At 45.4% G+C, this 23,109-nt stretch overlaps 1 protein-coding gene across 2 annotated transcripts in view; it reads left to right on the top strand.

Moving 5' to 3' along the window:
- Nucleotides 1-2,108: 2,108 nt before the first annotated feature.
- CYP1B1 (cytochrome P450 family 1 subfamily B member 1) overlaps nucleotides 2,109-23,109 on the top strand; it is a 40,099-nt gene continuing 19,098 nt past the window's right edge. For both annotated transcript variants that reach the window (XR_010791178.1, XM_066595827.1), the window contains exons 1-2: nucleotides 2,109-2,397; nucleotides 3,052-4,139. Coding sequence is in view for 1 of the 2 variants with exons in the window: in XM_066595827.1 (XP_066451924.1) it covers nucleotides 3,064-4,139 (1,076 nt within the window). In the remaining variant the exon portion in view is untranslated. The remainder of the gene's footprint in view (nucleotides 2,398-3,051; nucleotides 4,140-23,109) is intronic.

Here is a 23,109-nt window from a genome sequence, read left to right on the forward strand (position 1 = left end):
AACCCTAAGGTTGGTGTGACGGGTGTATTTGCACGCGAATTTCTGCGCACAATATGCAGAGAATACAACCCATTCATTTCAATGGGTTTGTTCACTTGTGCATATTTTTCCTGCACATTTCGGTCATGCAAAAGAAATAATCGCAGCATGCTCAATTTTCCTGTGCATTTGTGCATCAAGAGTCCCTATAGGAGTCAATGGACACAAACTACACTAGGAGATGCGTGAAACACTGTGTAATTGCTCAGGTAAAAGAGCATTTGGAACTCATTCGTTTAAGGGCTCATTCACACAGGAGCTAGTCACGCAAAAATCACACGCTTAAAAAACACACATCTTTAGAACCAATGGTTTCCTATGGTGATGTTCAGAATTCTTCATCATTAAGTTCCCATAGAAAACCATTGGTTCTAATAGCTGCGTGTTTTTACGCACGTGATTTTTAGGCGCCTAGCTTCCTGTGTGAAAGAGGCCTAATTAGCCATTAAAATCGGTGTGTATTTTTTTGCCACGCACAAATGCACATGCCTCGCGTGGGGAAAAAGAACAGTACAATATGCAGATGCGCACGCAAAAGTTTGTTCCTCAAAATGCTACGCTCATGGGTGCAAATACATATATGCATTTACGCACACATTTGCACAATGGGTGTTGTGTATTTGCATGACCGTGTTTTACTGTACTCTGCATGTGCAATCGTGCACATTCGCACATGCAAAAAGCACAACCACTTTCCCATTCAATAAAATGGAAAATTTATGTAATTAGTTCAATATATGCTCTTTCTTTGCGCAAATGCACAGGAAAAAAGGACATGCCGCATATCTTTTTGCGCGAATAAAATACACGTGCAAAATACGCTTATGTGAATGAACCTATTGACATCAATGGATTCTATTGATTGCATGCACAATACACTGCACAAATGCGTTTGTGTGAATAAGCTCTTACACAAAAAAAAACTAAAAAAAATAATAATTTTATGGAAACGTGACATGCTGGGGAAGTCTTGTGCAGCTTACAGAAGGATAAGATCATGTGTGATAAAAGACACATTGTAAGTCAACTGATCTTACTACAAAAGAAATTCTATGGAATCGATTGTTTTTTATTATTTCGGAAACCCATGACTATAGATGATCACGAGACTAATGTGTTCGCTTCACAGTCATTTTCCATTGCAATGCAGTGCAAATATCTGCAAAAAGTCTCATAATTAACAGTATTATCACACATGATACTTCCAGTCCCTTATCAATGCTGCATGTGGATTCCTCCTAGCAAGCATCTGCATTGTGTACTTTAGGGTATATTCACCTTTTCAGCTTTTATATGTAGGTTTTGAAGCTAAACCAGGATTGCATTCAAGAGAGTAGCAGTATCTGTCCATCTACTGTCCCACCTTTCATCTGACTGTACTCATGCACTCTTACAATGCACCTACAATAATAGGAGACAGGTCCCTGCAAAACTAGTACAGCTGAGTCTGTCTATCCTCTATGTATTCACCCAGCTACCAATGTTTTATTTCTAGCTTTTTCCAGGACTGCATTATCTAAATGATGCAGAATTACAAAATCCAAGAGTCACGTCTCATTCAGCCTTGATATATCTACAGTTTTGCATTGTGACCCTACAAGTCCACCTTAAATCCAGTCAATCATATAGTTGTGGAGCTACAAGTCTCATCCTAATCAATTATTGTCAGAACATGATTACATTTCAAACTCTAAAGCTTGCTGGTATTTGTGGTACCACTGCAAAGTTTTTAGAAACTTTTGTCTCCTGCTGCTAACTATTACTTGCACCACCTAAATGTCATCTGGAGTCTTGCGCACTGAGAAAGGAGAACTAGATGCAGCAGAGCCAGTCTATGCGCGGACATTTAACCCTATCAAGACATGTTAAGGTTTCTTGGAAGTTGTCTCACCTTACCATATCACTGCAAGAGTTAATGGGTGACAGTGCCTTGTAATGAGGAGATCAGCCAATGGCAAAGAAGACAGATTTCCGGATGAAGTCAGCTACTAACTTCACACTGAGGAGGGAAAATCAGTGTGATCCAGGAGCTGTTCAGCTTTCCAATATGTGGTGGAATTGCTAAAGGGTCCAATAGTGAGAAGCTGGGCGGTGACCAAAGGGTAGGACAAGAGGGGGGCTTCATATAAAAGGTCATGCTGAGGAATTGGAGAGCAAGTCTTACCTACAGCATCAGTCTTCTAAGGGCTGCAACAGGATCCTCCTAATTATACATCCAACGCATCAAGAAGAATCTTAATGAATGGAGTCATTTGAAGTCACATTTTCTGAAGCTGCTTAATTTTTTTTCTGCTGAGAAGGGTGTTAAACTACTTAATGACTCTGATCAAAGTGGTGGATGCATCTTCTCCAGCCCAGGTAGATTGATGATGGGTGAAGAAGGTCCAAGTGTGACCACCAGTGATGTTCTGGATCAGGCAGGAATGTATATGTCTTAAGTAATGAGATGAGCAGCATTACAGGTGGCATAGACGAGGTGCTGAACTCCTCAGCTCTGCAGGTGTGCATGCCCACGATGTCACTGCGTGCCTGCATTTTAGGAAAGCATCTCTAGGTGGTGGAAGTGAGTTTAATAGGAGACTTCTAAGGGCTGTGCTTTAAATTCTGGCATAAACCGTTATTATGAGACGTACACCAAATAGAAGTGAATGCACAAGTTGTAGTTTTCCCCGATGCAAGGTGTGGAGTAGAATTAGTGTATTGTTTCATATAGAGGTGTGCAAAAAAACTGCATCATATGCTCCATTCAGTAGGTAAGCTGCATAGAACCTACATGAACTGTTCTAAACACATTTTAAAATGTAATTTTTAAAACACTTACAATGGTTCACAGAGGTCTAATGCAGCTTGCTTACTGTGTAAATTTCAGTACCAAAACCGAATTAAGCATCTGGTGCAATTTTTTTTGCATACCTATGTAGCAGTGGAGGTATGATTTATAGACTTTTTGATGATTTTTTTTATTATTATTATTTTTTGGCTAATTCTATATGTTTTTGTATATGGCTTTAGGTCTAAATCACAATGTTGAAGATGCATGAAGAGGTGTCTCCTTCCTATACCTACAGTCTTCTGCTCTCTGTTCTGTGTGCACTGGTGGCCATTTATGTGTTTAAGTGGCTTCAACTTTGGATCTTGCCCAGATGGTCCGAAGCCGATCATCCACCTGGTCCTTTTCCATGGCCCATCGTTGGTAATGCCATGCAGATCGGTAGCTCTCCTCACTTGACCTTTGTAGAACTATCCAAAAAGTATGGTGAGATCTTCCAGATCAAATTGGGTAGCCAGAAAGTGGTGGTTCTGAATGGAGACAGAGTTATTAGGCATGCTCTGCTGCAGAAAGGACCAGACTTTGCAGGTCGCCCTGGGTTTTCCTCCTTTAAGTGTGTGTCTGGGGGCAGAAGTCTAGCTTTTGGACTCTACAATGAGAGATGGAAGGCTCATCGCAAGCTTGCCCAATCCACTGTAAGAGCCTTCTCCACTGGTAATCCAGACACTAAGAGCAGACTGGGGCATCATGTCTTGAGTGAGACCCATGAGCTGATCAAGCTCTTCTCTAGCCTTGGAGAGGAGGGAAAATACTTTGCCCCTGGAAGACACCTGGTGGTGGCCGTAGCTAATGTAATGAGTGCAGTATGCTTTGGCCGGCGCTATAGCCACATGGACTTGGAGTTCCAAGCTCTTCTCAGCAATAATGATAAGTTTAGTAAAACTGTGGGTGCAGGAAGCCTAGTAGATGTCATGCCCTGGCTCCAACGCTTCCCCAACCCTGTCAGGACAGTATTTAGTGACTTTCAACAGGTCAACAATGAATTCTACAACTTTGTTCATAGCAAGTTCATCCAACATCTTAAGACAGCAGTGTGGGGAGTCACCCGTGACATGATGGATGCTTTCATCCATATCTTGGGAGAAGTGAATGAAAAAAGTTTCATCATGAGCCAAGACAGAATGGAAAAGAAAGAGGAGGTGAAGAATGGTAACTCAGGGCTTCAGCTGCTAGAAACTGAGCATATTCCGGCCACAGTCTGTGACATATTTGGTGCCAGCCAGGATACTCTGTCCACATCTTTGCAGTGGCTCATTTTCTTCCTCATCAGGTAAGAGATCAAATCTACAGCAGTTCCTTTCTCCATATCTATAATAATGGGGTATGGCGTTTGAATGCTTATAATGAAAAAAACAGTAAGTAGAAACTTTATAGTTGGATCAATGTTGTGTTTTGGGATTTTAAGGTCTGTACTTGCTTGGAAAAACTGTGACTCTAAAATTCCAGTTACACTTAGAGAACATGATTCCATCATTTTCTCCAAATCTGCTTTATTGTTGGGAAAACCTGAGAATGTAGAGAACGTTGAATGTAACAGAAGTTACTGCTGTAGTAAGTCAGGCTGTTGGTTCAGCGTGTCAATGGCAATAGCTTTCTTTATTCTATGTAGTGCAGGTTGGCAGCTTTATTCACTGTATGTGTTCATAAAGTCACACTTGTATCGCCGTGGGCTTTCCATAGCAGAAAACCAACCACAAGTACATTGCAAATCGGCGCTGCAATGGTTCAGATTTTGTCAGGGGTCTGATGTAAATTTTAATCTGCATAATATATAATTTTTTTTCCCAAAAAATTATTGCGGATTCGGTGCCAAAATTTCCCGCTTTATTTGAAGGAGTCTTCTGAAATATCTCCTCCACGTGGCTTGTACAATAAATGCTGTGGCATTTCAGCAAAAAAATCCGCTGCAGACTTTCCGCAGTAGTTTTTGTACATGTAAAGGCAGCCTGAGGCTACTTCCACATGGCCAAGAAAAATCTCGCAAGAGTATGAACCTCATCTTTTGAATGTGGTCATACACATGAGCGTTTTCTCTCTCTCTCTGGCCGCCTGCACACGAGCGTTCCGGATTCCACTCGCGGATTTTCACGCGCGTATGGTACCTAAATGTGCTTGCGGATAGGTGCGGATGCGTGAAAAATCACGCGCGGATATACGCGGATGTGTTGCGGAAAAAAACGCGCAGAAAAATCCGGAAGACACCCTTATTGTAAACCCAACCCCTAGAGAACTGCCCATTCCCTGGAAAACAGCTTAAAACCCAACACCCAGACTCCGTTCTGTCCCTCTTGCTTGTGCGAGCACCGTTAAATTATTCTGGCAACATGTTTTCACCCGGTGAGCAGATGTCTTTGTGGGCATGGTTGATCCATGTAACTTTTTTCGGACGTACTGCGGTAACGGAGGAGGAAGAGCCCCCCAGGAAAAAAAGGAGGTACTGGGTGCACCCTGGCTGGTGTCTGCTGGCTGCTCTCTGGTAGATGAGGGGACTGAAAGGACAGATCTGCAGTTGAAATGTGCCTGTGAAGCTCTGTGCTGTGTGTTGGGATGCCTCCTACCATGCCTACTTCCTGTAGTCATAGCAACCAGTGACTCCATCCGCAGCTGCACTCCGGATGTACTGCGTGAAAAAACGCACCCATTCACTTGTATTGGAGGCTTCACGCGCATGATCCGACCAAAATTAGAACAGGTCGCAGATTTTTTCACTCGCGTGAAAAAACCCGATACACATCCGTCCGTCTGGGGACAACTGCGGATCCTCATAGGAGTATATTGGCTGCGGTCTGGGGCGGATTATGTGCCTAAAATCACGCGCTTGAAATTCTGCTCGTGTGCAGGCACCCTCTCTCTCTTTTTTTTCCTGCATTGCGGCGTGGAAAATAAATCTCGGCATGTCCTAACTTTGGGCGTTTCCTCGGAACGCCTCGCTTCACCCATTGTTTTCAATGGTGTTGGCACAGCATCGCACAGAGTGCGAGGTGCATGTGAGTGCAGTGCGATACGAGGTTCACCCACTGAAAACAATAGGAAACACTCCACGATCTTTTGCCGTGGCTAAAAGCCGCAACGGAGGATCACTACTTTCCTGAAGTGATGCAAGTTGGTGAATGTGATATCTGGCCAATTTTCACAGTTTGATATCACTATTTACCCTGTGAAAACTCTGCAACAAAATCCAGAAATCTGCAGCAGCAAATAAAGCTGGATCTTAAATGTGGAATGCGGAAATATTCCACTCATGTAAAAGCACCCTTACATTGCCTTCACACACGCCTTTTAGATGAGTAGAATATTTCCGCAACACACATTTGACAGATGTAAAAAATTCCTCACCAAAATCAGCATGTAGACATGTGGATAATGGAATGGAATTCTGCAATTGCACATTACGGCCTCAGGGCTGTTTCAGATGACCGTATATCGGCCGGGTATTCACACCGACCGATATACGGCTTCTCTGTCTGCAGGGGGAGGAGGCTGGAAGAGCTGGGAGCAGTGCTCTGAGCTCCCGCCCCCTCTCCACCACCTCTCCGCCCCCTGCACTATTTTCAATGAGAGGAGGCGGGGCAGGGGCGGGGCTAAGTTACCAGGAATTAGCTCCGCCCCATCAAGCCTCCCCTCATTGCAAATAGTGCAGAGGGGCGGAGAGGGGGCGGAGAGGGGGTGGAGAGGGGGTGGAGAGGGGGTGGGAGCTCAGAGCACCCAAGTGATGTCATTTAAAACTCCCATCAAAGTCAGTGGGTGCATGAAGAAAAATGTCCACACATGCCATGCGAGTGCACGGTTAAGCACTCATTGACTTTTTAGCTGGCAATTTTGGAGCATGAAAATGCACCAAAATAGGACATGTAGCAATAGCTTATTAATTTATCATGACCATGGAAGAAAAAAATTGCATGTATGAATGACTGCATTCACTTTAACAGGTCGAAGTGCTGTTAATTATGAACTCGGATGTTAAACTCCTAGACCCTTCTGAGCAGGGGCATAGCTAAAGGCTCCTCGGCCGGGGTGCAAAAGTTTATCTTGGGGCCCCCCAACTTCTCTTAACCCCTTAACGCAGAGGCATAACTTGAAGATCCTAGGCATCACTGCAAAACCTGTAACAGGGCCCCCAACTCTAATGCTTTATTCATAGTACTGGGCTCCCTATATAAAGAAGAGAGGCCTTATGGGTCCCATAAAGCTCCTGGGACCGGGTTCAACTGCATCCCCTGCTCTCCTATAGTTATGCCAGTGCTTCAGGGTATGTCCACACATACTAACATAGTATGTTAGGCTGTAAGAAGACAATGTCCATCCAGTTCAACTTGTTTCCACCACCCTTGTTGATCCAAATAATTAAATATCTGTAGTATGGCTAGTGCAAAGTTTACTGTAGAGGAGGCATATGCAATTATTAATGTCAGATTTTGTAAGTGAGGATGACCCCACTTTTCTGGTTTTATTATCTAGTGACTATTAACCTTTGAGGCCTTAGTCAGACAGGCGTTTTTTCACGCGATTTGCAGATCGCATGACGGATGCGCATCCGCAAATCGCGTGACCGGTGCCCGAAAATCGCCCGAAAATCTGCTCCTAGCCGCGTTTCATTAGAAACGGGCCGGAGCTGTCCAGCGCATTGCATTCAATGGAGCCGGCAATACAGAGGCTCCATTGAAAGCAATGCGCTGTGGGCGAGTGTGGGATGAATTGTCGGGAAGGGCTTAAATATATAAGCCCTTCCCTGCAATTCATCCAGAAAAGTGTTAAAATAAAAAATATATACATACTCACCTGCTCCCGGCAGTCGGAGTTCCCCGCGGCCGGCCTGCAGTGGGTGTGAAGGGGGTGTGAGTCAGACCTGCCCCCTGATTGGCTCAGCGCTGAGCCAATCAGGGGGCAAGTCTGACTCACACCCCCTTCACACCCACTGCAGGCCGGCCGCGCGGAACTCCGGCTGCCGGGAGCAGGTGAGTATGTATATTTTTTTTATTTTAACACTTTTCTGGATGAATTGCAGGGAAGGGCTTATATATTTAAGCCCTTCCCGACAATTCATCCCGCGCACGCCGGCAGCCCATTGCTTTCAATGGAGCCGGCTGTATTGCTGGCTCCATTGAATTCAATGGGCAAACATCGTTCTTCTCTGCCGCAGCTGTTACAGCTGTGGCAGAGAAGAATGATTTGTCTTCTATATGTTCTCAATGGGGTCGGCGCTGCTGCCGCCGGCCCCATTGAGCGCATATAGAGAAGAGAACAGGAATCGCAGATAGGTGCGATATGCGATTTCTGTTCTATAATTTATCGGACGAGCGCATAAAAAGCGCTCATGTGTCCGATACCATTGCAAAGCAATGGTTTTAAAAAATCGCTGGACGCATGCGCAAATCGCGCAAAAAAACGCCCGTCTGACTAGGGCCTGAGAAGGCGTCCAAGGACTGCCACTGCAGAGGACTCTGACTTATATGATGCTATGTGGATTACCCCTAAAGATTTCATACCCCATATCCCTGATTGTACTAGGAATTTAGGGGTACAATTTGATATGGCAGGGCTCAGAGGGGGGGACTTTTTAGTGGGTTTTTTTTTAGATGATTTTATTGCCCACGTTTTTGCCCACAATTCTATCAGAGAAAACCCCAACTACAGTTTCACAAAACGCCACAGGTGGATCCCTGTGGATGCATAAAATTTTTTTAAACTTTTGGGTCATTGTATTATGTATGTGGCTAGTAAAGAAGCCGAGCATTAGGGCCTACTGGAGCACAGACATTTTACTCCACACCCCAATGTATCACATGGTTATGTCAAGGGTGCATTTTGAAGAGATCATAAAATTCCTGTATTATAATGACAATACGCAGTGCCCACCCAATGATGAGCCCAATTATGATTGCCTATATGAAATCAGACCAGTACTAGAGCATTTTTAATGCTAAGTTTGCCCAGTCTGAGAAACATTTCTGTAGATGAGTCACTGGTACATTTCATAAGGAGGCTTCCATTCCGCCAGTAAGAGGGCATGGTATGGCGTACTCTCGTACAGCTTGTACATTTTTACATCAGGATATACCCAAAAGTTCAGGATTTATGTAGGGAAGGACACCAAAACTGTACCCCCTATGCAGTGACAAAGTATTGTGTGCATCAGGTATAAGGACAAGAGGGATGTCCTTATATTGCCCACAATACACGGCCTTAGCCGTAACCCCTGTCCAGTATGAGGTACCAATACAGAGACACCCCCCCCCCCTAAAGCCAGACTGCGTCCTTGACTACAATAGCTACATGGGAAGGGTTGACCTGTCTGATCAAGTACTCGGGCCATACAATGCCACGCGGAAAACAAGGTGGTGGTATAAAAAACTGTCCATGCACATCGTACAGAAGGTATTGTATAATGCCTACGTGCTATATCAATGTGCAGACCAAAGGGGCACTTTTCTTGAATTCCAAGAGGAGGACATCAAGACCCTGATACCAGGACTATTGGTGTGTAATACACACCAAAATGGGACATGCTGTGTTTTAGCATGTAATGCATACATGTAAAAAACATAGGTCTGAATAGCCCAGCGGAAATCAATGGGGTTTAAGCACTACGTATTGCATGCCTAAAAAATACACGAATAATACACAGTAAACATATGTCTATTTGAGTGAGCCCTGAGGATAGTAAATAGAGATGAGCGAGCGTACTCGCTAAGGGCAAATACTTGAGCGAGTATTGCCGTTTGCGAGTATCTGCCCGCTCGTCTCAAAAGATTCGGGTGCCGGCAGGGGAGAGCGGGGAAGAGATCTGTCTCTCTCCCCCGGCTCCCTCCTGCTAACTCCTGCAACTCACCGCTCACCCCCGCCGGCACCCGAATCTTTTGAGACGAGCGGGCAGGTACTCGCAAAAGGCAATACTCGCTTGAGTATTTGCCCTTAGCGAGTACGCTCGCTCATCTCTAATAGTAAACTTTAAATTTTGTTTATCTGCTTACTCCTGCTGTTGTAAAAATAGTTTTAAATTGAAAATCTGCAAAAAAAAGTGTCAATTATCTAAAGGGTTAATAAACTTCCTAAATGCATTTTGAATACATTGATGGGTACATTTTTTAAAATGGATTGATTTATGTTTTTTTTCTGAAAGATAGGTCCTTAAAGGGGTTGTCTCGCGGCAGCAAGTGGGGTTATACACTTTTGTATGGCCATATTAATGCACTTTGTAATATACATCGTGCATTAAATATGAGCCATACAGAAGTTATTCACTTACCTGCTCTGTTGCTAGCGTCCCCGTCGCCATGGATCCGTCTAATTCTGATGTCTTCTTGCTGTTTTAGACGCGCTTGCGCTGTGCGGTCTTCTTCCTGGTGAATGGGGCCGCTCGTGCCGGAGAGCTGGTCCTCGTAGCTCCGCCCCGTCACGTGTGCCGATTCCAGCCAATCAGGAGGCTGGAATCGGCAATGGACCGCACAGAGCCCACGGTGCACCATGGGAGAAGACCCGCGGTGCATCGTGGGTGAAGATCCCGGCGGCCATCTTGGTGAAGGAAGAAGAAGGAAGAAGGAAGACGTCGCAGAGCAGGGATTCGGGTAAGTAATAAAATTCTTTTTTTTTTTTAACACATCCTTTGGGGTTGTCCTGCGCCGAACAGGGGGGCCTATGGAAAAAAAAAAAAAAACGTTTCGGCGCGAGACAACCCCTTTAAAAGCCATGTCAGAACTGAATTCGTCTATTAAAATTTGCTAGTAAATGGAGGAGGAAAATTTAGTTCTAAACTCTTATGAACTTTGTGGAGTCCTAAAAAGACAAAAAAACACTTAACATTTACCATAGGCCTACTGTATATTGCAATCATTTTAAAGAACTATTTTATGTTGTGTGACTATCTGTCTTACAAGTGGAAAAAATGCAGCTTGAAGATTTTGCGAATTTTTCAAACTTTTAGTAAACTTTAAACTTTTAGTAAACGTTTTTTATTAAAGACCAAAATGAATGAAATTTACCATGAACATAAAGTATGAAAAATGCAATGAAAAACAATCTCAGAATCCCATCTAAGTAAAAGCATTCTAAAGGTATTACCAATTAAACTCAGATTTGAAGGAGGTCATTAGGGGTTAAAGGGAACCTGTCCCCAGGTTCATGCTCTCTAAACTACAGGCAACATGTACCCAGGACAGTTCTGCACACTAAGCCCGTGTGTGTGTCTTATTGTGAACCGCATTTTAGAATAAACATACTTTTGAAGTTTCATTTTGACCGGCGTTTCTAGTCCCATGGGCAACACCATTCCAACCTCTCCCTGCCTACAACTAGAGTGAAAGTTCTCTCCCTAGACACAAGCAGTTACCCCATGACTCGGAGCTCCGTTCAGAATCAAAGTGTGCTTATTGTGAACCTGTCCCGGGTTCTTGCTGCCCATAGTTCTGTGGTGGCAGGTTCCCTTTAAATTCAGTCCCTACATAGTACATAGCTAGACCTACTCTCAGCTGAGAAGTAGATACAATTGTATCGGTTGTAGACAATCCTCTGATGGCTAAAGAATCTTGACTTCAGACTGATACACAAATCTCTGGTAGGTTGCTACAATGAATGTAAGTCCTGATGTAATTAGGATGGTTTTACATCTGCAGGGGTAATTTCGTTTTCCTGCTCTGTTCGAGGGAACTTGAAAAGGGGAATTCCCTGGCTGAACGGGTCCCATTGACTATAATGGGGTCCATTCGGTTTCAGCTTAGCTGCCTAAAATTTTAACGGAAGAAAATGCACTGCATGCAGCACTCTTCCTTCTGGTCATTTGTGCTGGATCTATGATGAATCCTCCAATTGAAGGTTCCAACGCAGACATGAACCCGGCCTTGGCTCAGAGCATTGGCTGGACTGCATTGTGTACCCTTCTCTCCAGAGAGCACATCTAGATATTTCATGTACAGGTCTGTAGCCACTAACTTAAAGCAAGAATATTCCTATTCATAAACAGCATAAATATCTTGAAAATGATGAGAAGCTAAAATGTAGCAGCATATTAGGCTGTGGAACGTGTCATTCATGCAGTGAGTAAGCAGTATTTGCATAAATCTGGAAAGACCTCTTTAACCGCTAAAACACAGAAGTAGTTTGTTTGTCGTGTTTTTTTTGTGGTCTCTGTGTATAATGGTTGCCTGTGAACAGTGGATGTGGTCTGGCATAAGGAATGTTAATAAATATGATTTATGTAGATTTCCACTGTGCTTCAACTACGCTCTGTTGCATTTGGAACACTGTGTTAGAAATAATTTAGGTAGGTGTAGACCTCTATATGTGGGTTTGTGGATCTCAAAATAGTTATTTTTCGTTTTTAATGTGCCCACTGTGCTGAAGACAAAGTAATATATGCAATTAAAAAACAGAACTGTTTGTGGGTCATCTGGATGGTGAGTGCTAGAGATGAGCGAGCGTAGTCGGAAAAGCACTACTCGCTCGAGTAATTTGCTTTATCTGAGTATCGCTGTGCTCGTCCCTGAAGATTCGGGTGCCGCTGCAGCTGACAGGTGAGTCGCAGCGGGGAGCAGGGGAGAGCGGGCGGGAGAGAGGGAGAGAAAGATCTCCCCTCCGTTCCTCCCTGCTCTCCCCTGCAGCTCCCCGCTCCGTTCCGGCACCCGAATCTTCAGGGACGAGCACAGCGATACTCGGATAAAGCAAATTACTCGAGCGAGTAGTGATTTTCCGAGTACGCTCGCTCATCTCTAGTGAGTGCATATAGCAGTGTTTTCCAACTCCAGCCCCCAAGGCCCCCCATGTTTTCAGGATATCCTATAGTAACGCCTGCGGCAGAGGTTTAATTTTACTGCTCCATTCATGGAGCAGGAAAGCGGTATCCCCTGGCCGAATGGGTACATCTTATGATGGAACCAAACAGCGACAAACGGATTCCGTTGAGTATAATGGGGTCTATTCAGTTTTACCAGAGGAAAAAACTCTGCACGCTGTGTTATTTCTTATAGTATTGTGTGCGGAATCTGCGAAGGAGCCTCCAAACAGAGGTTCCAGCACAGATGTAAACCCGGCTTAAGAACACCTGTGGCAATGTCTGAGGCACTGACAATAATTACATCACCTGTGCAATACTGAGGAAATCCAGAAAACATGACCTGTTGGGGGTCCCTGAGGACTGGAATTGGGGAACACTGATATATAGCATGCTCCACGATAGGATCCACATTCTTTCTCTTTTGTTTTTTTAGACGACTTATTGTGCCCATACAATGTGTTCAGTCCATTGTAGCTTTATTAAAATTTCCTTGACTGCAGTCCATTGAAGAAACACACTTAAATGATTCTACATCAATCAGACTGAGTAAAATATTCTAGTAATTGACAGACTATTCCCTATACTGAATGAAACACTACAAAATGTAAAGTTGAAGACTGAATAGACGTAAAGGCATTGTAAACTAATGATGGCCTAGAACGATAGATTGGAAGTAAAATATCTCAGCCTCAAGATTTTGCCTAACAGGGGGCTGCCGTGCAAGGAAGTGAAAGCAGAGACCTCCAGAGTGTAATATACAGACGGTGTCCCAGCCTTATGGCAATAGGAGTGCTGCTTCTGTGCATATACTTGTCCTAATATACAGCCCAATGATGTGCCAAGTTTCATTTGTTTATACTGTGTTAAAGTTGAGTGTATATGTGTTTCTGTGATTCTGGTCAGCAGCCCCTGCACTGGGAATGTGATGCTGAAGGGACACACCCCTATGAGGTCAGCCTGCCTGTCTGCAGACCCAGTATGAGAAGGAAGCAGGATGTGACCACACAGAGAGAGCAGCAGCCATCTTTGCAGAGAGAAAACCAAGTGTCTGTGCTGTATTGAGAGTGTGTGGAGATCTTAGAGGACTTTCCTGTGCAGCTAACCTGTGTGTAATTCAGTCCAGAGGCAGACAGAGTGTAAAGAGACAGAATGTTCAGTGGAGCCATGCTGAAAGGACTGTGCCCAGTGGCTAACCAGTAATACTGACATTGTGGCTGTGGACATTGCCACCAAAGCTAAAGACTGGCAGAGCTGTTGAGTACCGGACGGTAACTGCACAACCCCTGGCTTATATCACACCGGAATGTATGGATTCTGCAGGACTGTCAGTTTGCTGAGCTACTTGCTGTTGGATCCCATTTCATCCATTTTGTTTTCTTGCCTGCTGAGAAGGATCTTATTGCCTCGGATGTTGTGATAACCGTGAGGAGAGGACGCTTCGCTATACAAGAAAGGGACGACATTGGGCCCCAACGCGCGCTTCTACAAACTGTAAGCAGTCCACCCGGACCACTGGTAAGAGGGGTGCGCACCCAAATGTGAAGTTAGGGTCAGTTAGGGATAGTTTTGGGACTATTGTTCTTTCAGTGTCCGTGCTGTGGAGGTGGACATAGTAACCGTGGAATATATTGTGAAATCAACTTGAATTGTTCCAACTATACTGTGTATTTTGCTTGTCCTTATTCCTGTTCTTTTACCATTAACTTGCCTTTATTAACCTGTAGTAAATACATTTTTCTTAACTTGACCACCCCGTGTGCGTCCTTTCTGGTTGCGGAGACCAAACCACCTGCTTTGCTCTCGGTTCACAAATTGGCGTAGTCGGCAGGATCCGCTTTCCAGAATGGACGGCAACGCACCAGTTAGAGGGGATGGTGCCAGAGGAGGAATGCCAGCAGGAGCTATAGTGAGTCAGTTAGTTAAATTTGATGGCAATAATCTGTCTGTGAGTATGTGGGTGGAGCAGATAAGAATGGTACAGCGAATGTACCAAACTGCACCAGAAGTACTAGTAGAGCTAGCAATATTGACGTTACAAGGTGATGCTAAGACCACAGTGATATTAAGGCCATTCGATCAAAGGCAGACATTTGAGCAAGTGGTACAGATTCTAGAAACCATCTATGGAGAAACAGCATTGCTGGGATCCCTGCAGGCTCGATTCTTCCAGAGAGTGCAACAGGAGAATGAAAGTCTCCCCCAATATGCAAATGCCCTACAAGAACTGATTCGAGATATTCAAGGGAAGGAAAGAGGCTCACCGGCCTTCTGTAACCCTGATCGGACTCTCCGTGACCAGTTTGTTCTGGGGATCCGCGACGGCAGTTTGACTGTTGCTATGCAGGACTTTATACGACGAGAGACTAATGCTAAATTTCATGACGTGCAGGTAGAGGCCATCTCACGTGCCAATAGTATTGTCCCAAAGCCCCAGACCGCAGTTGGAGTCACTTTGTCGCAGGGGGCTAGCTCCAGCCTAGAAACAGTAGAAAGAGTGCCAGCTAAAGAAATTCTAACAGTAATGCAGAAATTGCAAGAGCAAATGGAACGCTTGCAAACCTGTTGTGATGAAAACTCTATGAGAATTGCAGACTTCCAGAGAACTAGAGATGAAGGAGTGGGCCGTCCACACCAAGAAGGTCAGAACCACCCACAACTCCGCTGGAGGGATGAGAACAGGACCTACCGAAGGGGTCCCAATAATTTAGTACAGCGCTCAGGAGAAACCGAAGGGGCTTACCGAAGGGGCCCAAATCGATGTCCAGAATGATGGGAAATACGTTGCTGGGAGTGTGGACGGATGGGCCACGTTGCTGCCAGATGTCCAGACCACCGACAAGCTTATGAGAGACTGCCGTTAAACTAAGGTCCCCTGCTCCTGTAGGGCACGGAGTAGGGGAGACTGAGAAGGAGATTATGTAAGGAAAATGCCCTGATGATGACCTAATTGCTGCAAGTCCTGTCATCCAAATGGAATTAGAAGGTATTCCGGTTATCGGGATGATTGACACGGGTTCTCAAGTAACGACTTTGAGTAGAGATTGTTATGAACGGTACTTCCGACAACATGTGAAATATGATCCCCATACATTCGTACGAGTGGTCGCAGCCAACCAGTTACCAGTCCCAGTAGTAGGAGTGACCTGGATGAATGTCCGGTTATGTGGTCAAGATCTAGGTAAGAAAGGCATTGTGGTGGTACAGGAGCCACATGAAGTAAAGGCTCCTGTCATTTTGGGGATGAATGTGCTAAAAGAATTGGATCAGATCCTCTTTGAAAAGAAAGGTCATGGTTATTGGAAACAAACTACGACCCATCGGCCTACTCGAGCAGCGTTCCAGCGGCTGATCCGAATATGTAGCTTACAGGAAAGCTCGGATGCACAGCATCCTCTGGCACGAATTTCTGTCCCTATGCATACAAAAGTTACACTGCCACCCCGTCGGGAGATGATAGTGTCCATGCCTGTAGGCACCTGTCGGAAATTAGAAGGCATAGCTGTCTTGGTAGAACCACTGCCGGCAGCCGAAGGAGGTGTTGATCCGCTAGTAGCCCGTTCCTTGGCAATAGTTCGCAATGGGAGAGTACCACTCCGATGTGTAAACACCCGGGACCAGAGTGTAGATCTGACACCAGGAAGCATGCTGGCTAACATCTATGTAACTCCGGAAGAAGTAAAGAACGTAACGCCGAAGCATCTGAAGCCAGCTGAAAGAGATGAGTGGACCATAACCGTGTCTATGGGAGAAGGTGAGGGTCCCTCCTCTGAATGGAATGGCTGTGCAATTCGAGAACAGATGAAGATGGAGACTTATTCGTGTTCTCCAAAACAGGTCCAGAAGATAGATGAGCTGTTGTGGGAAAACAGAGCCACTTTCACGCGTTACGCTGAAGATTTTGGATGTACAACTGGGGTCTGCCATGAGATTCCCACAGGAGACACCCCTCCAATTAGAGAGCGCTACCGACAAATTCCTCCACGGTTGTATCAGGAAGTGAAAGAACTGTTGACTAAGATGCTGCAAGGTGGGATCATCCGAGAAAGCCAAAGTCCCTGGGCAGCTCCAGTGGTGTTAGTAAAAAAAAAGGATGGGTCTCTTCGGTTTTGTGTAGACTATCGGAAGTTAAATGCCTGCACCGTGAGAGATTCCTACCCCTTACCCCGGATTGAGGAGTCCCTCTCGGCGCTAGGGAGAGCTCGGTACTTCTCTTCACTAGATCTGGCTAGTGGGTATTGGCAGGTGCCGATGGCTGAGAAAGACAAGGAGAAGACAGCTTTCATCTTGCCCATGGGACTATATGAATTTAACCGGATGCCCTTCGGGCTGACAAATGCACCCGGAACGTTCCAGAGATTGATGGAGAAATGTCTCGGTGACTTCAACTTTGAGTTCACTCTCATCTACTTGGATGACATTATAGTGTATTCTGCAACTTTTGAAGACCATCTCTACCAACTGGGTCAAGTATTTCGACGATTGCGGGAACACGGGCTCAAATTAAAACCCAGCAAATGTCGGTTGTTCCAATCTGAAATTGATTACTTGGGTCATCGCGTATCAGGAGAAGGGGTGAGACCGTTGAGGGACAAGATAGTGGCTATTCAGGATTGGCCGACACCAACTACCCTGCGAGAAGTGAGGGCGTTTCTTGGAGTAGCCGGTTACTATCGACGGTTTATTAAGGATTTTGCCAGGGTAGCAGCACCACTAAATGCCCTCCTACGCGGCACATCCGGTGGTCCGAAGAACCGGACTGTGAAATGGGGAACTGAACAGGAAAAAGCCTTCCGGGAATTGAAGGATGCTCTGACAACGACCCCAATCTTGGCGTACGCTGATTACCACTTACCGTTCCAGCTATATATGGATGCGAGCCTGTATGGTCTCGGAGCAGTGCTTTCCCAGGTTCAGGATGGCCAGGAGCGGGTTATAGCCTACGCCAGCCGGTCTTTGCGGGATTCTGAAAGAAATCCTGAGAATTATAGTTCATTTAAGTTGGAGCTGTTGGCACTAGTATGGGCCATGACTGAGAAATTCTCTGAATACTTGACTGGGGCTGAAGTTTTAGTACTGACTGACAACAACCCATTAGCTCATCTGGAAAATGCCAAGCTTGGGGCTTTAGAGCAGAGGTGGATAGCCCGAATGTCTAAGTTCAATTATCACATTAAGTATCGGTCCAAGACAGAGAACCAGAATGCTGATGGACTTTCTAGGGTAACTACCCAGACCCCCACAGGAGATGTGGATCACGAGTTAGAGCATGTGGAGGTGCCTGACTTCAGCAGATTTTCACAGGCCCTGGCCACCGCTAATCAGTGTGAAATGGAAGGGACTGAAGTGGCTCCTTTCTGTGGTCCCTCAAGACAGGAATGGGCACAGATGCAGCAGGCCCATGAGGGGCTGGCACGGATGATCAAGTTTGTTGAGGAAGGCAAGAAGCCCTGTAGACAGGAAAGAGAACGACTGACACGGGAGATATTATCGGTTCTGAGTCAGTGGCAGAAGTTGGAGATGAAAAATGGAGTTCTATGCCGAAAGGCTTATCTACCTTCTGAAATCAACGTTCGATACCAAATTGTGGTGCCTAGTGAACTGGCTCGCTCATTGGCGATGGAGGCTCATAACAAGAATGGTCACTTTGGTCACGAGAAGACCTTTCGTTGGTTACAGCGTCTGATTTACTGCCATGGTCTCCGTCAAATGGTTGAAGAAGTATGCCGCAGCTGTCGAACTTGTGAGATCCATAAGGCAATAGAAGAGAGGGCTCCCCTGCAAACCATAGTGACCCAGGAACCTTTGGAAATCATCATGATAGACTATCTAATGGTGGTCCCAGCCAACAGCGGGCATCAGTATTGCCTCGTAATGGTGGACCACTTCACCAAATTTGCAGTGGTAACCGCCACCAAGGACCAGACAGCTGAGTCAGCAGCTCGGGCTCTGTGTCAAGATTTCATTCGAGTGTATGGGTGTCCTCAACGCATCCACTCCGATCAGGGAGCCTGCTTTGAGGGCCATGTAATGAAGGAAGTTCAACGTATCTATTGAATAAAGAAGTCGCACACAACTCCATACCATCCGCAAGGGAACGGGGCCTGTGAAAGATTCAACAGAACTCTGCTACAGATGCTGCGGACGCTGGAGGAAGACAAGAAGTTACAATGGCCTCAGTTCTTGTCTGAGATGGTCTGGGCCTATAATAATCAGGTCCATTCTACAACAGGGTACTCCCCTTATACTCTCTTCTTTGGGCGTTCTGGGCGAAGCATGGGAGAATTACAGCTGACTGCTGTGGATGGGTTCCCTCCAAGGGATCCAAACTCCTGGGTACGAGCACATGGGCAGAGACTTGAGACGATCCATCGATTGGTGCGGCAGCGTCTACGAGAACATTCTCATTCTGATAAGACCCCAGTGCAAGAAGCACCATTGCAGCCAGGCGACCTGGTTCTGGTGCGTGTCAAGAAGCCCCAAGGGAAGCTGGAAAGCAGATGGGAGGCTGTGCCATATCGTGTTGTTTGCCGCAAGTATGCCAATGGGCCAGTGTACCAAGTCCAGAAGGGAGGAGCTGATTGTGTTCGAGTACTTCACAGAAATATGCTGCGCCTATGTCATTCTGAAGAAACAAATTGTACCAGAACTGCCAACGTCAACGAGCTCCCGCAGTCAGAGACTGGTGGTGTGGAATGGGCCTATGACGATGAGGATGATTGCTGGCCGATCCTTGCTCCTGAGGAAGTTCCACCGGTGACTACTGAGCCTCCAGCCTGTGCCCCCACTGGTGCGGAGTCTGCTAGTACTTCTCAGCCCATGGCTAAAGTGCCCCAGAGTATTTCACAGGTCCTCAGACGGACCACTAGGACAAATGCTGGCACCCCCCCTGTTCGGTATTTGCAGGATGAGTTTGTTTGGCCTGCCATACAACGGTACACTACCACTTTGCGCATAAAAGTACAACCCTCTGGATATTCAGTCGTTGGCAGGGACTGCCAATCTTAAAGTGGGGGGGAATATGTAATATACAGACTGTGTCCCAGCCTTATGGCAATAGGAGTGCTGCTTCTGTGCATATACTTGTCCTAATATACAGCCCAATGATGTGCCAAGTTTCATTTGTTTATACTGTGTTAAAGTTGAGTGTATATGTGTTTCTGTGATTCTGGTCAGCAGCCCCTGCACTGGGAATGTGATGCTGGAGGGACACACCCCTATGAGGTCAGCCTGCCTGTCTGCAGACCCAGTATGAGAAGGAAGCAGGATGTGATGACACAGAGAGAGCAGCAGCCATCTTTGCAGAGAGAAAACCAAGTGTCTGTGCTGTATTGAGTGTGTGTGGAGATCTTAGAGGACTTTCCTGTGCAGCTAACCTGTGTGTAATTCAGTCCAGAGGCAGACAGAGTATAAAGAGACAGAATGTTCAGTGGAGCCATGCTGAAAGGACTGTGCCCAGTGGCTAACCAGTAATACTGACATTGTGGCTGTGGACATTGCCACCAAAGCTAAAGACTGGCAGTGCTGTTGAGTACCGGACGGTAACTGCACAACCCCTGGCTTATATCACACCGGAATGTATGGATTCTGCAGGACTGTCAGTGTGCTGAGCTACTTGCTGTTGGATCCCATTTCATCCATTTTGTTTTCTTGCCTGCTGAGAAGGATCTTATTGCCTCGGATGTTGTGATAACTGTGAGGAGAGGACGCTTCGCTATACAAGAAAGGGACGACATTGGGCCCCAACGCCCGCTTCTGCAAACTGTAAGCAGTCCACCCGGACCACTGGTAAGAGGGGTGCGCACCCAAATGTGAAGTTAGGGTCAGTTAGGGATAGTTTTGGGACTATTGTTCTTTCAGTGTCTGTGCTGTGGAGGTGGACATAGTAACCGTGGAATATATTGGGAAATCAACTTGAATTGTTCCAACTATACTGTGTATTTTGCTTGTCCTTATTCCTGTTCTTTTACCATTAACTTGCCTTTATTAACCTGTAGTAAATACATTTTTCTTAACTTGACCACCCCGTGTGCGTCCTTTTTGGTTGCGGAGACCAAACCACTTGCCTTGCTCTCGGTTCACAAGAGTGTGACAGGCAATCGGGTAGGGAGGGACATGGAAAAATGTGCTTTTGCCAGAGTGGCCCTTTAATACTACTACATATCTAGCACTATCTTGTAATTGGTAGGCCAAGAATCCTTCTTATTGAACCCTCATAGATAATTCTCTAATACCAAGGAATGACCTAATATATGGATAAATGCACAGGGGTGCTGGAAGCTGAAGGGCCACTAGTCCCCTAAAAGAAAACGATAACAAAGCGACAGGAGTTGACAAAGAGCAAAGGGTCCTTCTACCGTTATTACAGGAAGACCCCTTTTTTTCCATGTATTCAAGATATTTTTCAGATAAAATTGTCCAGGTTTATATTGACTGACAAATGTTTGAATATAAGATACCACAAATCTCTTATTTGTTACAAGCAGCTACATGACCTCTGTGTTCAAACTTCCTGGGGGTAGGTAACTGTATTACAGCCCCATTTACCCAAATGGAAGAAAAAGAACAATAACAATGGAGGACACTTATGTAGGCTTTATGCTAGTTTGCTAGCCTAGAAGAGTTGCAAAATCTTGTACTAAAATTTTGCAACTTTTGAGATTTCTGTGCTGGCCCCAGCACTCTTTTCAAAAGTGAGCGGGGTTTGTTGGGAAGAAATGTGGCCGCCCCAGATTGACAGATTTATCTAAAATTTATGCCACAAACTGGCTGTGATGAGACGTGCGCTTTTGTGAAGGTGCACAGAGCTGCACTTAATACATTAAGAGGCGTGCGCTTGGAAATCTTATTAAGCCCGTCACAGGAAATGTCTAGCTTGGTAAATTTCATAGTAGAGGATGCCCTCTTGTTACCGTCGCAGTCCTGGGTATACACAGACCATGGGAGAGATCTTTGTATTGTCCCCTAATGTATTTATACATAGTTATTTGATCGCCCCTTAGCTGTCTTTTTTTTCCAGGGTGAATAATCCCAATTTTGTTAGCCTCTCTGGGTATTCCAGTCCTCTTATTCTGTTTATTAGTTTAGTTGCCCTTCTTTGAACCCCCCCAAGCACTGCAACATCTTTCCTGAGCACCGGTGTCCAGAACTGTACATAGTATTCCACGTGAGGCCTGACAAGTGCCTTGTATAGTGGGAGGATAATGTTCTCGTCCCTCGCCCCTATACCTCTTTTCATGTACTCCAAAACTGTATTAGCTGTTGCAGCAGCTGACTGGCATTGGTTGCTCCAGTTAAGTCTACTATCCACTAGTACCCCCAGGTCTTTATCCATATCACTTTTCCCTAGCAGTACCGCATTTAGTGTATAATGGTGACATCCGTTTCTCCTGCCCATGTGCATAACCTTAGATTTATCAAGATTGAACTTCAGTTGCCATTTTTCTACCCAAGCCCCCAAGCTTATCTAGGTCCTTTCGTAGCTGCATATTGTCCTCCGTTGTATTAATTATCTTGCATAATTTTGTATCATCTGCAAATATTGATATTTTACTGTGCAGACCCCCTGTCAGGTCATTGATAAATATATTAAACAGAATGGGGCCTAGTACAGACCCCTGTGGCACCCCACTAACGAGAGTTGCCCAATCAAAGAATGAATCATTTATTACCACCCTCTGCTTTTTTATCTCTGAGCCAGTTCCTTACCCAGATACACACGTTTTCGCCTAGACCAAGCTGCCTCATTTTATATATCAGCCTATTATGTGGCACAGTGTCAAATGCTCTAGAGAAATCCAGATATACGAGATCAATAGACTCTCCCAGGTCCAGTCTGGAACTTACTTCATTGTTGAAGCTGATCAAATTGGTCTGACATGATCGACACCTGTGGATACGCAAACAGCCTGACTACGGCTGTAACCCCAGTGACGCTCTCCGATGATCGGATTCGGGACTCCAGGGACGGTATAAGCCAGCCCGGATATAAGGTGCCGGTCAACCTTCTGGGTAGGAGGTTTGGCCGAGCACCAGGTGAGTACTAAAAAGTATCTCACAGTTTTGAAAATTGTTTTGTGTGAGTAGGCGCTGATCCCTGTTTTTTCTATGATCGACACCTCATGAATCCATGCTGGTGAGGAGTTATACCTTGAGGTATTCTAGGATGGCGTCCCTCAGAAACCCCTCGAATATTTTTCCAGTTATTGAAATGAGACTTACCGGCTTGTAGTCACCAGGCTCTCTTTTGGACCCCTTTTTGTATATTGGAACCACAATAGAATGCGCCAATCCAATGGTACACCCCTGTTCTTGATAGTGTCCATAAATATAAGAAATAGCAGTCTAGCTATTATATCACTTAGCTCCCTTAAAACCCTTGGGTGTATCCCATCTGGGCTCGGCAATTTAAATTTTTTTTTTTTAAATCCTCTTTAACCAGCCCTGCACTTCCTCCTGTGTTAGGTATGCAATATTT

The sequence above is a fragment of the Eleutherodactylus coqui genome, chromosome 3 (assembly GCF_035609145.1).
Source record: "Eleutherodactylus coqui strain aEleCoq1 chromosome 3, aEleCoq1.hap1, whole genome shotgun sequence".
NCBI classification, from domain to species: Eukaryota; Metazoa; Chordata; class Amphibia; order Anura; family Eleutherodactylidae; genus Eleutherodactylus; species Eleutherodactylus coqui.